General features: G+C 46.2%; 1 protein-coding gene across 3 annotated transcripts; it reads right to left on the reverse strand.

The window, feature by feature from the left end:
* Positions 1–2325: 2325 nt before the first annotated feature.
* On the reverse strand, positions 2326–15326 carry ENKD1 (enkurin domain containing 1). Of its 3 annotated transcripts, none has more exons than XM_087971549.1 (8): positions 15231–15326; positions 10302–10505; positions 9118–9342; positions 8642–8814; positions 7171–7329; positions 4736–4905; positions 3503–3639; positions 2326–2911 (listed from the first exon to the last, which is right to left on the reverse strand). In XM_087971549.1, the coding sequence occupies exons 2-8, from the start codon at positions 10384–10386 to the stop codon at positions 2751–2753; spliced, it is 1110 nt and encodes a 369-aa protein (XP_087827675.1). In that variant the 5' UTR covers positions 10387–10505; positions 15231–15326; the 3' UTR covers positions 2326–2750. The 3 variants fall into 3 exon arrangements, with proteins under 3 accessions (XP_087827675.1, XP_087827676.1, XP_087827677.1); XM_087971550.1 differs by having other exon boundaries at positions 10302–10443; positions 15229–15320; XM_087971551.1 differs by lacking the exon at positions 7171–7329.
* Positions 15327–16863: the final 1537 nt, after the last annotated feature.

A 16863-nucleotide genomic window follows, 5' to 3' on the forward strand; every position in this document is an offset into this window, starting at 1 on the left:
TACATCCATCTATCATCTATCTACATCCATCTCTCTATCCATCCATCCATCTACATCCGTCTCTATCCATCCATCCATCCAATCTATCAATCATCTCCAGCATTTTCATCGTTTGTGCTGCCTAGCAGTGCTCCAGAAAAGAACTATTAAGCAGCTAGGATGTAACAAAACGATGAGTGTTATTTCAAATGTTCACAAATTAGCATTCGGTATACATGCCACATTTGGTACCAAGCTTACTGACCCACTGGTCTTCAGCTACCCAGGAAAAAAAAAAATTCCATTGCCTGAAACTTTGACTGTTTTGACGTCCCCCTTGGAAGACCGAAGTTCTCTCGTTCTGCGGAGGGGACCAAGTCCACCACAGCTCGGTGGCAATGTCTGCAAAGACAGCGGGAGTTGTGCCCCTGGCTTTTGTGTGGGGCTGCAAAGAGTTGCACCTCTTTGATGTGTAGGAACAGGGACCGTGATGTTTTGAGGGCTCTTCTGCCTTAGCACTATACACCTAGGGCAGGGGTCTTCCACCTTAAATACTCAAAAGAGCCATTTGGACCCGTTTCCCACAAAAAAGAAAACACCGGGAGCCAATCGTTTAACAACTGCTGCGACTGGGTGGGCGTGGCCAACTCTAGGTCACTTGCTCCCAGCCAGTCACCTCCTGCTCTGGAGTATGGAGCGAGTCTCCATCCCCTGCCATCACCCTCAACTTCTCAGGCCAGGCAAGGAGTGATGGGGAGGGGAGAGGAGGGGCCAGCCAGGGGTGGGATCAGCTGACAGGAAGCCGCAGCAGAGGGCCGAAAGAGCCACATGTGGCTCCAGAGCCGCAGGTTGCTGACTGCTGATCTAGGGGCTACACCTACGTTTTGCTAAGGAAGGCAAAGAGATCAGATGGAATCGTACAGCATCTCTGATAGACTTGAGAGCATTTGCACCAAGACAAATCCCTCATGTGTCCAATCACACTTGGCCAATAAAGAATTCTATCTCTCTAGTTCTCAACTGGCAACCTTTGGTTTAGCGAGTGAAGTGACGGCACTGGGGAAAAACAACAACAACTCACAATGGATCCTCACACAATGGTGGCAGCATCCCCCATTATCACACGATCCAAATTCAGGGGCTGGGCAAACAGTGGCAGTGCCCCGGGGTAATGTGACCCCCCAATTATGACCTTCCCAGCCTGGGGACGGTGGTTTCACTTAACCATCCTATGATTCACTTAAGGACTGCAGTGATTTGCTTTACAACTGTGGCAAAAAAAGGTCATAAAATTGGGCCCCTTTCACTTGACCACGACCTTCCTAGCCACAAAAATTCTGGTCCCGACTGTGGTGGTTACCTGTACTGCGTTACAGTAAGAGATTAAAAGTGCTTTAGTGCAGATAGTTAAAGCAGATTACTAACTTCTCAAAGCACTGAATGTTTCAGTGCATCCAAATAACTTACTGATACAGGATTATCTGGACCGGGGTCTCCAGCCTTGGCCACTTGAAGACTTGTGGGACTTTCAACACCCGGAATTGCCCAACCAGCTTAAGTCATGCCATAGTTGCCAAAGGTCACACTAACCCTAAAATAAACCCTTGGCTTGTTGTAGTCCTTCCTGGGCAGTGAAGCATTTCTTGGATCCCTCGGTAGAGGGCAGCGCAAACCAGATCAACAAAGATGTTAAAATTTGGCCAAGAAATCCAGAGCCACCATTCTTGCTCCGAAGGAGACAACTGGCCTTGATGCAGCCAACTCCCCGCCTCCAACTTCCCATGGGACAACCTGCAAGCAGGACAATTTAATTTAACCATTCGATCTAATGGTTTAAAATAAATAAATAAATATTTAACAGTTTTGTCATTCACGTTTCGTTCTGCCCCTCCTTTTTGCATCCTTTCTTTCATGATTCAATTCCACCATTATTATTATTTGTAATATTAGTGTAACTCTGGTCCCGTGGCAAGTTGGTGGTGGCGAGTTGGCCATGGTGAGTTGCAGAAAGGAAGGAAGGAAGGAAGGAAGGAAGGAAGGAAGGAAGGAAGGAAGGAAGGAAGGAAGGAAGAAAGAAAGAAAGAAAGAAAGAAAGAAAGAAAGAAAGAAAGAAAGAAAGAAAGAAAGAAAGAAGGAAGGAAGGAAGGAAGGAAGGAAGGAAGGAAGGAAGGAAGGAAGGAAGGAAGAAACAAACAAACTTTGGAAAGTTATTTCAAAGGAGAAAATCATCTTAACTGAAATTTGTAATTTAAGGGCAACCTTTTTGATGTATTGAAGAAAATAAAAAGACTTGACACGGCCAATGTTGAAGAATCGTTCAGAATTGCTTAGGAAGGCCCTCACAACTTTCAACTTACAAGCTTGCTTGCAAAACATGCTTTATTTGTTTAAAACAGTCCAATCGTTTCAGTTAAAAATGCACATACTCCTCTAAACTCGCTGAGAATATGTAGTTTTAAAAAATAATAATAATACAACTTTCCCTCTGCTTGAAGGAGAAGATCTTCTTGAGAAGATTTATTTTGGAAACGGCTCTCTTGGCCCATCAGAAGCTCTTGGGTTCCATCATCCCAGGTCTTGACCCTTACTGCTTGCACTCGTTAACCCATGCCTGTCCTAGACACATGGATTTGCTTCCCCATGCTGAGAAGAATCAGGACAACGCAACAAGACAAACCCTACATTGCGGGAACCACCATGTGAGGAAGCAAAGCCACCTGTGATTTGAGGGCACAAGGCTGGAGAGGCCAAAGGCAAGAGGGCCTCTGTGCTTAGGAGTCCAACTTGATGAAGACTTTGGGTCGGGAGAAGATTTTGAGGGCCTCTTCGATCTGTGACAGCTTCTTCTCTAAAGAAACACGCCGGGTGTGAACACTCAGGGTATCGACTCTCATGGGAAGCAACAGGAGCTCCTTTAAGAACTTCTCTTGGCCTACAGAGAAGAGATGGGGAAGAAAAAGAAGCACCATCAGTGGACAATTCTAACAGCCTTCAGTGACTCCAGTTGATTCTATTCAACATGTTGCGCCAAGCCATAACTGGGGCTTATTTGGTTCTAGTGTCGTTGGTTGTGTGAACTCAGCCATTTGGATTTGGGAGCCTGGTTTTATGGTTTACCCTGTTGTACTGCATACCACTAGCCAGCAAGATGTGATGTTCAATGAGCCATGATTACATGAATCATGGCTCAGCACAACGCATGAGACCAATCCTTGGTTGCTTGTTAAGATAATACTGGGATGCTTATAAGGTAACATTAGGATTCTGAGAAATCTAGTTTGCCACAAACACCTTCCTTGTATCTTAAGAGTAAATCCACCCTCTGTTTAAATTCCAAGAGATTAAAAACTCAGTAAGGCAAGGAAGAGGAGAAAGGAACACCTGGAACCTAATCCTATCCTTAGCATAACCCCTAGTGCTTTCCTTATCCTCTCTGTGTGTGTGTGTGTGTGTGTGTGTGTGTGTGTGTATGTGAAGCCTATAAGAAGGCAGCTTCAGAGGGTTTCATCTCCATCCTTCTTACTCTCTTTCAGGTTCTTGAGGGTTTCCAGGCGCTGGTTCTCGGGCATCATGGCATGGCCAGGTGGCGTGTCAGGATCAGGTGTGTTACGCAGGCGTTCCTCCGCTTCCTTACGCCAGTGGTCCTTCCGCTCAATCAGGCTACATAGAGCAGAAAAGTGGAAGTCACTTATAAGAATAATAAAGCGGAGACCACATGGAAGGAAGGAAGGAAGGAAGGAAAAGGGAGGGAGGGAGGGAAGAAGGAAAGAAAGAAAGGGAGGAGGGAAGGAAAGGGAGGAAGGAGGGAGGGAGGGAGGAAAGAAGGAAAGGGAGGTAGGAAGGAAAGGGAGGAGGAGGAAGGAGGAAGGAAGGAAAGGGAAGGAGGAAGGAAGGAAAGGGAAGGTAGGAAGGAGGGAGGAAGGAGGGAGGAGGGAAGGAGGGAAGAAGAAAGGGAGGTAGGAAGAAAAGGAAGGAGGGAGGGAAGGAGGAAGAAAGGGAAGGAGGAAGGAAGGAAAAGGAAGGAGGGAGGGAGGGAGGAAAGAAGGAAAGGGAGGTAGGAAGGAAAGGAGGTAGGAAGGGGGAAAGGGAGGGAGGAAGAAGGAAAGGAAGGAGGGAGGGAAGGAGGAGGAAGGGAGGGAGGGAGGAAGGAAAGAGGGAAAGGGAGGTAGGAAGGAAAGGGAGGAGGGAGGGAAGGAGGAAGAAAGGAAAGGGAGGGAGGAAAGGGAGGTAGGAAGGAAAGGAAGGAGGGAGGGAAGGAGGAAGAAAGGAAAGGGAAGGAGGGAGGGAGGAAGGAAGGAAAGGGAGGAGGGAGGGAGGGAAGAAGGAAGGAAGGAAGAAAATCCTTTTCCCAGCCAAAATGCTTTCTCTTTCTGGCATGGTCATCAACCCAGCCTTTTTAGCAATGGAACTCAGTGGAGGTCACAACTACAAGTAAATGTTCGGTCTATTCTAATCTAAAGCACCTTTCTGAAACTGGATCCAAAAATACAGATTTTAGTTTCTTGCACCGATATAGCAAAGCAGGCTGTTAAGACCAGAAGAATCCCACCTCCACTGGTTTGCCAATACATGTTTCCAAAGCTGAATCTGACCCGCTCTGGGCCATTGAAAGTACCGGAGAGGAGTGGCGCTCTGAGTTTTCCTGGAGGCGGCCGCTTGCCCTCTGCCCAAGGGCAGCACAGCCGTTCCCAACCTGCCACCCTCTAGACAGGCTGGCCTGCAGCCCGTATGGCCTCAGCCAGCCCGGGGAGCTTACTAGTGGGGCACGTGGCCTTTCTGCTTGGTGTTGTACTCTTCCAGATCCTTCTGCTTCTGCTCCAGGACTTTGTGGATTGACTGCAGGGAGCGGGAGCGTTGCATCGAGGTGCGTTTCGCGTTGTGGGCGTTGTGGCTGACGAAATCCACTTTGCTGCTGTTCTCTGGGACCTGGAATAGAAAGAAAGAAAGAAAGAGTGTTCTGACCCAAACCTTGTTCCAAGGAGACAAACGCCAAACAGAGGTCAAAGCAAAGCCCTTGAATGCTTCTCTGCGAATTCCCGTTCAATCACCGTTAAAAGGCTATTAAAATTAATTGTCTCTGATAAGAACGAGCCTTGCCAAGGTTGTGCAAGGCTGCCAAAAACACCAGATAAAGTTACTAAGAAATATTCCAAACACAAAGTCTTCAAACACCAACCAAGATAGTCCGAACTTCCACAAGGCTTGAAGTGCAAGACTTTCTTTGCTTCCTGCAAAGAATTCCAGTCTCTCAGGCTGGCTTTTATCCCTTAAGGGAGGAGCCATCACCTTGCAGCCTTACTCCCGAGTTTCCTTCGAGCAGCCCTGTGCGCACTGGGCACAGGCTCCTCAGGGACCTCTTCATCGCTGCCGCCAGCCTCCACAATCTCCGATGGCAGCACTCCACTCCCTGATGGTCCTGGCTCCATCCCTGCATCCCACGCAGGCCCCTCATCCGAGTCCTCGCTCTCCGAGACCTCAGCCGTCCTCACCCGCTGCCATCGAATCACAACGGAAGGCAACGATACCAAGCAGGGAGCTTCTGGATGATGGCAACCCCGAAATGGCTGGATCCATCCACTGGGCCAAGGCATAATTCCCATAACGGTGCCACAGAGCAAACTCAGGATAGAGGCAGGTCCTGTTTTTTGCCATGTTTTGCAGAGGTGGAACTACATCTCCCAGCATCCCTAGCTGTCAACGGTGAGGGAAGCTGGGAACTGTAGTTCAGAAACATCTAGTCAGATTCAAATCCCTCATATTTTCCTTGCCTCTTATTTTCTTCTCCCCTCCCCATTGTAGGTCGTTCTCAGCTCATGACCGCTGAGGCCAAAATTTCTGCTGCTAAGAGAAACATTTGAGTGAATGTTGCCCCGTTTTTACAACCTTCCTTGCCACAGTCATTAAGTGAATTGCTACAAACTGCAGTTGTTAAATTAGTCATACGGTTGTTAAGTGAACCTGGCTCCCCCCCTGTTGACTCTGCTGGTCAGAAGGTGACAAAAGTTGACTGCATGATCCTGCAACCGTCATAAATACGAGCCAATTGCCAAGCATCCGATTTTTTTTTTAAAAAAAAAACAAGTTTTATTTCAGTTTTTCACATATTAAAAACATCTCTTTTTAGTGAACAGCATGATTACAGGTTTCCACATTTACATACAAATATGACTATAGTTACATATTCAGTTTTTTTTCAACTTATCTTAACAATGCTTTTATACATTTTCTATTTTATTGTATTATTCCAAATGCTTGCCTCTTATTTAATTCACCAATATTTCTGATATCTTCATAATTATTATACTTTAATACTTTTAACTGTCACATTTGCATGTTTCATCTTGAATTCCCATTTGATACAATCATTCCAAGAAATAATTCCCCCCCCTAAATTATCCATTTACGTGTGCTGCCTCTAAGTATTACATATTCATTGATTATCTCCCCTTTTAAATCCCATTAATCATTTTAACTTTTTATTACCTAAAACCAAGCATCTGAATTTTGATGGAAGGGATGGGTGCTGAAATTGTCATGAAGTGTGAAAAACGGTCCTAAGTCGCTGTTTTCAGTGCCGTTGTAACTTTGAACGGTCAACTAAATGAAGTGTTGTAAGCAGGGGTGGGATTCAAAATTTTTAACAATCGGTTCGGTGGGCATGGCTTAGGTGGTGGGCGTGCCTTGGTGGTCATGTGACTGGGTGGACATGGCTTGGTGCTCATGTTATTGGCTGGGTGTGGCCAACTCAATATCACTCACATCGAGACACGCATCTCCTCGCCTAGCCTCTCATGACTGTGGGGATGCTGCAACAGTCGTAAGTGTGAAAAATGGTCATAACTCACTTTTTCCAGTGCCATTGTAACTTTGAATGGTCCACTCCACACAAGCAAAGTACCAGCAAAGGAGGGGGAAAAAACTCCAGAGAAGTTCCTGAGACAGGAAGTCTAGTCCTGCCAAGAACGTAATAAGGGTTAACGGAGAGGCAGTTTCTGTAAGCAACACCAGAATGTTTCCTTCCTGCCTTCCTTACAGGATTAGGCCAGTAATTTCTTCTGACAACCGGTTCTCCGAACTGCTTAGAATGTTAACAACCGGTTCTAGCGAATAGGTGCGAAATGGTAGAATCCCACCTCTGGTTGTAAGTCAGGGACTACCTGTATATGTATATACACACACACATACACGCACCTTGCCATTCCCATTCTGAGCCGGGGCAGCTCCTGGATCCATTTCACACAACTGGGGAGGGTTCGGGGATGGAGATCGGCGTGGATGAATTCCTGTGCCGCAGCGAGAATAGGCTCTCAGGAACTTCTGGGCCTCTGGATGTGGTGGGCTGGGACTCTCCTGCGAAGCCCAGAAAGAGAAGGAACAGGTACTTGAGAAAAGATTGGGGGGAAGTACTGCATATCCCAGTGATGGCTAACACCCCCACGTGCCAAATGCCTCTGCACATGTGTGTAGCAGATACCCGACAATCAGCTGGGTGGTGGGGGGTGTGTGTGCACATGCGCAGTAGGGCTCTTCCGGGCGACGTCTCGCGGGCCGGCAGAAGTGGCTCTATGTGCCACTTCCGGCACATAGGCTATAGGTTCGCCATCACGGGCATATCCTTATCTAACAGAGTGGTGCAGTGACCTAGAGGTGGAGCTCCCGCCCCACAATCAGGAGGCTGTGAGTTCGATCCTAGGTAGAGGCAGTTATTTCTCTCTCTGAGGCACAATGAGAATATATCTGCTGAACAAAACTCCTCATTGGTGACAGGAAAAGGCATCCGGCCAATAAACGCTCTGCTAGCTCCATTCAGTTGCCCAGGCTACACCCCGCAAGGGATTATGGGGTCGTTAAATGATGATGATGATAATATCCTTATCTAACAAGAAAACTACATTATATTTTACTTATAATATAGAGTATTTATTATATATTACTATATAAACAAATATTTCAGATCAGCAGGTCTCTACTGAGAAGTATTCCAGTATTCGAGAGGCTGCCACAGGTCACCTTATTCTCCAAAGCTCCTGAGGGCAGGACAAGAAGCAACAGGTGGAAACTAATCAAGGAGAGAAGCAACTTAGAACTAAGGAGAAATTTCCTGACAGTTAGAACAATTAACCCGTGGAAATCCTTCCATTCCCCACCATCCAGTCAGAGCGGAAGAAGCTTCTTGGATGAGAAGTGAAACGTCTTCAAAGAAAGTCCAGAAAAAAATCACCTTTGGGACAACTATGACCTGGACGACTCAGAATCTCCATAGATACCACAATCAAGGAATGACCAAGTTAGGCAAACAAGCTAACATCAAACCTCATCAAGGGAACTACCACGAACACTCCCACCAACACTGACAGGGCAAACCACTAGAATATAAATTGAGGGCAAACCCCACTCTCTTCTAGCACTGGTGGTTGTTACCTAGTTGGGTAATGAAACATCTGCAAGGAAACAACCGAGCTCCGAGAACACCAAGGACCCCCAACAGCTGCACATTTCTTAACCCAAACCACCAATTCGGTGGCCAAGAATCCTGGGGAGTTGATATGCACATATCTGGAATACTTGCTCAGGTGGGGGAACTACTGCTTTTGAACTGGTACACCGGATTGTTTCTCGACCGCATTAATTTAAGGAAAGTAAGGAACGGCCTCGGTGGTACCTGCAACTTTGCCTTGACTTTGGATTCCACGTTTTCATACTTCTGGGACTTCCACAGGGCTTTCACGGGTTTGGGTTGGCTCAGCTGCCTGGCTTGTTCTTTCTCTCGGCACTTCCGCTGGATCTCTCTCATGCGCCTCAGGTTCTCCTTCTCGTGGTCTTTGTGATCCCTGCCTGCACCAAAGGGAAAAAGAAGGCTTCTTGGGGTGTACTCCGAAGCAGGGGTCTCCAACCTGGGCCACTTTTAAGACTTGTGGTCTTCAAGTCCCAGAATTCCGTAGACCAAGAGAATTCTGGGAGTTGAAGTCCACAAGTCTTCAAGTGGCCAAGGTTGGAGACCCCTGCTCTGAAGGCACCCTGGCCATAAACTGCTCCAACAGAGCAGATGTTAAAAGCAGGTCTGAGGAACCAGTTGTCAGCTTAGATAAAACTCTACCAATATCTGTGGAATCCACGGGCAGCAACTGCTCCACTTACGTTTGGGCCTCAGTTCCTCAAAGAAGGAGATCTCATCTAGCTTCAGGAGAACTCCTACGGTGCCATTTTGTCCCTTCTCCAAGATGTCCTTGGCGTTGGGCTTAATCCGTGGAGGAGGCTGTGGGCAGCGAGCACTGTAGCACCCAGGATAGAGGCTGAACTCTGGCGGGATGGGGCCAGGGAGCAGATCCAATTTCAGGGAGTTCCCTTCTAACCTTCCTCGTGCTAAAGACAGAAAAAAGAGAAAACCAGGATTGTCAGCATTGTCCAAAGACATTTTTCTGTGATCATGTGGCCAGCATATGCCATACTGAATGGAACGTGTCTGACCTAAGGCTTCCTAAACTGTAATTACGCACACGCTTATTTTAAAAACAAGACTTAGTTTAATGCAACGCTGGGAATTGTTTTCATTCCCAGCCAGAATTAATCTCAAACAGTCCCCCGAGATAAGCACCCACCTTTCAATTCTGTGAAATGCTGCCAAAAACAGAAGTATCAAATTAACTAGAAAAGAAACCAACCGAAGTACAAGAAAAAAACAACCGAAGTACAAAAAGCTTCAAGAATGATTCTGAACCGATTGAACTACTTTGCTTCCTGCAAAGGTTTCGTCATCTTGGCCTGATCTTTATATCTTATGGCAATCACCTCCCAGCCTTACTCCCAAGTCGCCCCTTTTGTCTCAGCTGCTCTCGCCTTCTGGCACCTCTGCGCACACGCACACTGGGAACAGGCTCCCCTGGGTCCTCTGCCTCGCTGCTGCCAGACTCCAAAGGCTCTGGAGGCAGAACCCCTCTCCCAGAGGGTCCTGGCCCCATCTCTGCATTGGACGCAGGGCCCTCGTCCGAGTCCTCTGCAGACTCTTTGACTGGTCCCTTTCTTCCTCACTGTCCGATTCCGCTGCCATCTGCACTGGCTGCTGGCGAACCACAACAGAATGCTGTTACCTTCCCACCGAAGTGGTACCTATTTATCTACTTGCATTTACATGCTTTCAAACTGCTAGGTGGGCAGGAGCTGGAGCAAAGAGCAGGGAGCTCACCCCGTCACTCAGTGCATAGGTCTCAAACCTGGGCCATCAGTTTTGATGTAGGAAGACAAACATGCAACCTGCAGGTGGAGGACAGGTTCATTGCGGTGAATAGACTTCATAAGTATTCCAGACACAACCAGACACTGACCTGATAGTGGGCGTCTGTAGTAATCCGGACACAGGGTAGGATCTGGAGGAATGGGACCTGTGATCCTGGAGGGGCCTTCCGACATCTCAAGCTTCCTTCGTAGATTCTAACCAGGATTGGCTAAAATCTCATCTTTTGGGGGGAATCTGTTGCAAGCAAGAACCAAGTCTGGGATGGAACCATGGATAATGTATGAGTGGGTAGCTGGAAGGAAGAAGTTTAGAAGAAGAAGAAAATGCCATCATCAACCACTGTATTATTAAGGAGTGAAAATGTCAGGCACCAATTAGATATATTTTTCTTCCCTTCTATTGTATTATTCATACATTATGTGTCATAGTCATGCCCAGAATAGCAAATGAAACTCCTGTGGTCCTCCAGATGCAGCTCAATCCAGTATTCACGAGCTCTCGTCCTGATAACAGACTCAGGGACCATTCTTTAAAGTGAGGATATTCCTAAAACAATCCATGCCAATGGCTGTTTACACTGCAATGGTCCGAACCAAATCAGTTGTGAACCTCTTTTTCAAGTAAAAAGTTCATGCCTTGCATTTCGACATAGCAGAGAGACATCAAAACCTTGGTAATCTGTCTCCACCGAGCAGATACATTCATTGCAGATATCTGGGATGGGTGCATCTATAAACAGATACCAGGAAGCTGCCTGTGGAGCTAGGTAGGCATAAAGACAGTGAGCAAAAAATAGCAGCAGTCTCTGAACTTGGAACATCCTAAAAGCCAATTTTAAATATTTTCCCTGCGTTCCTAGGAGAAGCAAAATGCCATGGATGATCCCTGAGTTTGCATAAAGACAATAGCTGGCTGGCACTGTATCAGGCCTGCTTTGGCGTTAGCAGCCAAATGCTTTTCTCTTACGAGGAGGAGGAGGAGGAGGAGGAGGAGGAGGAGGAGGAGGAGGAGGAGGAGGAGGAGGAGGAGGAGGCAGGAGGAGGAGGAGGAGGAGGAGGAGGAGGAGGAGGAGAAAAGCTAATGCAATCCTAAATTGTATTAACAGAGGGATACAATCAAGATCAAGGGAGGTACTAATACCACTCTATAAAGCCTTAGTAAGACCACACCTAGAGTACTGCATCCAGTTTTGTTCACCACATTATAAAAAAGATGTTGAGACTCTAGAAAAAGGACAGAGAAGAGCAACCAGGATGATTAGGGGATTGGAGGGTAGAACATATGAAGAATGGTTGCAGGAACTGGGCTTGGCTAGTCTAGTGAAGAGAAGGACCAGGGGAGACAGGATAGCGGTCTTCCAATAGTGGAGGGGCTGCCACAGAGAGGAAGGGGTCAAGCTATTTTCCAAGGCACCCGAAGGCCAGACAAGGAATAATGGACGGAAACTGAACAAGGAGAGATTCAACCTGGAAATAAGGAGAAACTTTCTGACAGTGAGAACAATCAACCAGTGGAAGAGCTTGCCTTTAGAAGTTGTGGGAGCTTCACCACTGGAGACTTTCAAGAAGAGATTGGACTGCCATCTGTCAGAAATGGTGTAGGGTCTCCTGTTTGGGCAGGGGGTTGGACTAGATGACCTACAAGGTCCCTTCCAACTCTGATTATCTGTTACCTGTAATCTGTTATCGGAGGAGGAAGAGGAGGAGGAGGATTAATGCTTGGCCTCATTCCAGGCCCAGCAAAGAGATGTTTATTCTGTCAGCTTGGAGGGTAAACGGCTGTTTTTAAGAGCCAAGTACTGTACAAACATGCAGTTGGGAGGCTGTTTGGCTTGAAATCATTGGGACTGCAAGGATCTAAAAGGGGAAGGGAAGAGGCCCTTTTGTAAGGGTTGTTTGAGGGCAGGTGGTTCCAACCTGGGAAAACTGCTGGGGAAGCAAACTTTACGCTGGTGTAAGAAAAATCTTACTAAATATTTAGCAGGACTGTTGACCCAGATAAGCTGGTGGTTGCAAGGGGAGTTTGGAATCTTGAGACTAGGTTGCAGTTAGTCAGGAAAACTGCCCTGCCCAACTACGGTTTGCTATGAGGCAGGTAGAAAGCACAACTGCACAGGTAGTCCTTGACTTACAACAGTTCAAAGTTACCAAAGTTACTGAAAAAAGCGACTGATGAACATTTTTCCACATTTACGACCGTTGCAGCATCTCCATGGCCACATAATGAGGAGTCTCTGTGACGCAGTGGCTAGAGTGTAGTACTGCAAGCTACTTCTGCTGCAGCCAGCTGCCTACAATTTGGCAGTTCGAATCCCATCAGACTCAAGGTTGACTTGACTCAGCCTTCCATCCTTCCAAGGTGGGTAAAACGAGGAGCCAGATTGTTGGGGGCAATAGGCTGACTCTGTAAAACCGCTTAGAGAGGGCTGTAAAAGCACTGCAAAGTGATATATAAGTCTAAGTGTTTTTGCTATTGCTGTAATCAAAATCCAGATAGATGCTTGGCAACTGGTTCAAATTTACGACGGTTGCAGCAATATAAACTTTGGGCTCAATTATGTTCATAGTTTGAGGACTACTTGTGCTAACTACCCTCTTCTTCCCTGCCTCTTTCTCCTGCAGAAATTTCTCTTTCTCTGCCACCTCTGCTAATGTAGGTAAGTCTTCAATTTACAACCACAATTGAACCCAAAATTTATGTTGCTAAATGAGAAATTGGTTAAGTGAGTTTTGCCCCGTGTTACTTTTCTCGCCCCGTTTGTTAAGGGAATCCCTGCGGAGGTTAAAGGAGTAACCTGATTGTTAGAAGGTCGCAAAAGGGTATCACACAACCCCTACTGCAACCCTCATAAATATGAATCTGTTGCCAAGCATCTGAATGTAAATCACCTGACTATGGGGATGCTGCAATGGCCTGTTGGAAGAACTATCCTTCTGGGTTCAGTCCCAAGTGTGGAAAAAGACACTGGAAACATGGAGGCTGTTTGGAAAGATGGTTTAATGGTGGACAGGACCACATGGCTTGGAGCTCCAAAGAAGGAAGAACGATCACATGCTTCAAGATGAAGGAAAAGAAGGAAGGACTGAGATGCTGAGAGTCCCTTATATACCCTGTTGAGATTTGAATGTGAGCTTGTATTCTGATGGGTTGTCAGACTCCCATGGGGCCATGCAGGGGCAACTCTGTAGGCTGTCCTGAGTGCCAGGCTTGGTTGAGCCTTGCTGGATGATGATGTAATGAAAGGGCTTTGGGCAATTCCTATTATGGGTCTGCCTGAAGAAGGTAGATCTTTGTTATGTAAAATAGACTGACCCAGGCCTTAATGGCCCACCCATTAACAAAGATGGGGGTGAGCTTCTGCTTCTGAGGTGAGTTTCTTCTTCTGAGTTTCTACTCTTTTTAGGGGAAATATTCTGCCTTTTTAATATTTCCCAGGATATTTCATTTTTCTAGGAGAGGAGTGGGTGCTAACTTCCTACAGCTATAAGTGTGGGAAACGGTCATAAGTCACTTTTTTCAGTGCCGTTGTAACTTCTGTCACTAAACAAACTGCTGTAAGATGAGGACTTTCTGTATTAGTCCTTTTTCAGGGGAACATATTGCCAAGCAAAGCCCTTCAGTTACTCACCTCTTTTTTTTTTTTAAAGATTCGTAAGGAAGTATATGGCAAATATTTAGGTCTCAGAGGCATTTTGGAAATAACAGTGCTGGAGAATGGGAACCACTGCTTTTCAGTGCATTTTTATGTTTCACCTCTGGATCTCAATGACCGAATCAACGAAGATAAACAATACATCCCAATCATAAAAAAACATGCTATAATAGAATAGAATTTGGGGAGAATATAAAGTAAAGTAGAGTAGAGTAGAGTAGAGTAGAGTAGAGTAGAGTAGAGTAGAGTAGAGTAGAGTAGAGTAGAATATAGACAATAGAGAGGAGAGGAGAGGATAGAGTAGGGTAGGGTAGGGTAGGGTAGAGTAGAGTAGAGTAGAGTAGAACAGAATGTAGAGGAGAACATAGAATAAAATAGAATAGGAATAGGAATAAAATAGAATTCTTTATTGGCCAAGTGTGATTGGACACACAAGGAATTTGTCTTGGTGCAAATGCTCTCTGTGTACATAAAAATAAAATATACATTCATCAAGAGTCAAGAATCATCAGGTACAACACTTAATAATAGTCATAGAGTACAATAAGCCATCAAATCATACTAGAAAACAGTCAATATAAAAACTAGCAGTTGAGTTTTGCTGAACCTCCTTCTCCAAATATCCAGGGAGATCTTGGTTGGCTAGTTTGTGGCTCAGGAAAATTTAGCTGGTATTGTTAGTTTAGTACGTTTATTGTTTTAGCAGGTTGCATGAATGCAGCCCCTTGAGCGAATTTAGCAAGGGACACAGAGAGAGAGAGAGGGAGGGAGGGTGAGAGGAAATGCAAAGAAGAGGGGAAAATTGCAAACAGTTGCAAACTTTCTATCCTGCCATCTGGAGGATCCTTCCACTCAAAAGGAACCACCCCAACATCCGGCCAACACTGAACACGCGCGATGCAATATAACAACTGCAACAACAACCACCATTTATTAAATTTGTCTGCCGCTCAACTCTCCACAACTCCGTGTAGCCCACAAAGTCCTGCAATGCAGAGGGCTCAGACCGGATTCGGGTTCCTCCCCCCTCCCAGGTCGCTGAGGGTCCTGGGGCCAGTCCTGTTTTGCAGTCCTACCGCAAAGGGTTGTTGTGAACAAGAAACTGCAAAGCCAGGCATCTCAATTCCAGCTCCGGGGGAGGGGGGGGGCAATGCAAAATCCACGCGTCACGAGCAACCGCCCCCCTCCCTCAATGGCCGCCCCCACCCTTCCAAGCCCAGGGGATCCCGCGTCCAGCTCCCCCGATTCCCCCTCCCCCATGGACGCGAACCGCCCCCCTGCTTTGGTTGCATGCCAGCAACAGCCCCCTCTTCCCGGAGAAGCTCCCCAGGCGCCCCCGCCTCCCCACCGAGGCCCCCGACTCACATTTGGAGCCGGTCCTCCGCAGCAGCCCCGCGTGGCGATTCCTGCTCTGCGGAGCCGAGAAAAATCCGGCTGCGGACAGTTGGACTCCCCGCCTCCGGTCTCTTAGCAACAGGGCTCCCCGGAGGCTGCTGGGAATTGTAGTTTTTCCTTTCTCTGTACAGGACCGGCTTAGAACCGGTGCCCAATGGAGCCTTTTCAAGTACGCTGAGCTTCCTTTCCCTTCATCTCAGCCAGCGCCCGTCTGTCTGTCTGTCTTTCTTTCTTTCTTTCTTTCTTTCTTTCTTTCTTTCTTTCTTTCTTTCTTTCTTTCTTTCTTTCTTTTTCTTTCCTTCTTTTCTTTTTCCCTCCCTCCCTTTCTTTCCTTCCTTCCTTATTTTATTTTCTTTCTTTTTCCCTCCCTCCCTCCCTCAATTTCTTTCTTTCTTTCTTTCTTTCTTTCTTTCTTTCTTTCTTTCTTTCTTTTTCTTTCTTTTCTTTCTTTCTTTCCTCCCTCCCTTCCTTCCTTCCTTCCTTCCTTTTATTTTCTTTTCTTTCTCCCTCCCTCCTCAATTTCTTTCCTTCCTTCCTTATTTTATTTTCTTTCTTTCTCCCTCCCTCCCTCAATTTCTTTCTTTCTTTCCTTCTTTCCTTTCTTTTCTATCTTTCTCCCTTCCTCTTCTTCTCTTTCTTTCTTTCTTTCTTTCTTTCTTTCTTTCTTTCTTTCTTTCTTTCCTTTCTTTCCTTTCTTCCTTCTTCTTTTCTTTTCTCTTTCTCCCTCCCTCCCTTTCTTTCCTTCCTTCCTTATTTTATTTTCTTTCTTTTCTCCCTCCCTCCCTCCCTCCCTCCCTCAATTTCTTTCTTTCTTTCCTTCTTTTCTCTCTTTTCTCTCTTTCTCCCTCCCTTTCTTTCTTTCCTTCTTCTTTTCTTTTCTCTTTTCTCTTTTCTCCCTCCCTCCCTTTCTTTCTTTCCTTCTTTTCTTTTCTCTTTTCTTTCTCCCTCCCTCCCTTTCCTTCCTCCCTCCCTTATTTTATTTTCTTTTTTTCCCTCCCTCCCTCCCTCCCTCTCTTTCTTTCTTTCCTTTTCTCTCTTTTCTTTCTCCCTTCCTCCCTCCCTTTCTTTCTTTCTTTCTTTCTTTCTTTCTTTCTTTCTTTCTTTCTTTCTTTCTTTCTTTCTTTCTTTCCTTTCTCTTCTCTCTCTTCTCTTTTCCTTTCTCCCTCCCTCCCTTTCCTCCCTCCCTCCCTTATTTTATTTTCTTTCTTTTCTCCCTCCCTCCCTCCCTCCTCTCTTTCTTTCCTTCTTTTCTTTCTCCCTCCCTCCCTCCCTTTCTTTCTTTTCTTCCTTTCTTCCTACTTCCTCCCTCCCTCTTTCTTTCCTTCTTTCCTTTTTTCTTTCCTTCCTTTCTTCCTTCTTTTCCTTTCTCTCCCACTCCCCATCTCCCTCCCTCATCTGTCTATCTATCCATCCATCCACCCACCCACCCATCTTCCTATCGTCTATATCTTCATTTTGGTGCTCATTAGTTTGCTAGAATATTGATTATGTGCCATCAGTTTGTAGCTGGTGACCACATCGATTTCCTCCATGAAGAAGATCTGTCCCTAATTTGATCTTTCTGATCTTCCAGCATTACTACCATAACTGAGTCCATCCACTC

This window comes from Notechis scutatus, chromosome 9 (assembly GCF_049901735.1).
Source record: "Notechis scutatus isolate UNSWTSFEM ecotype Mainland chromosome 9, rNotScu1.2, whole genome shotgun sequence".
Lineage (NCBI taxonomy): Eukaryota > Metazoa > Chordata > Lepidosauria > Squamata > Elapidae > Notechis > Notechis scutatus.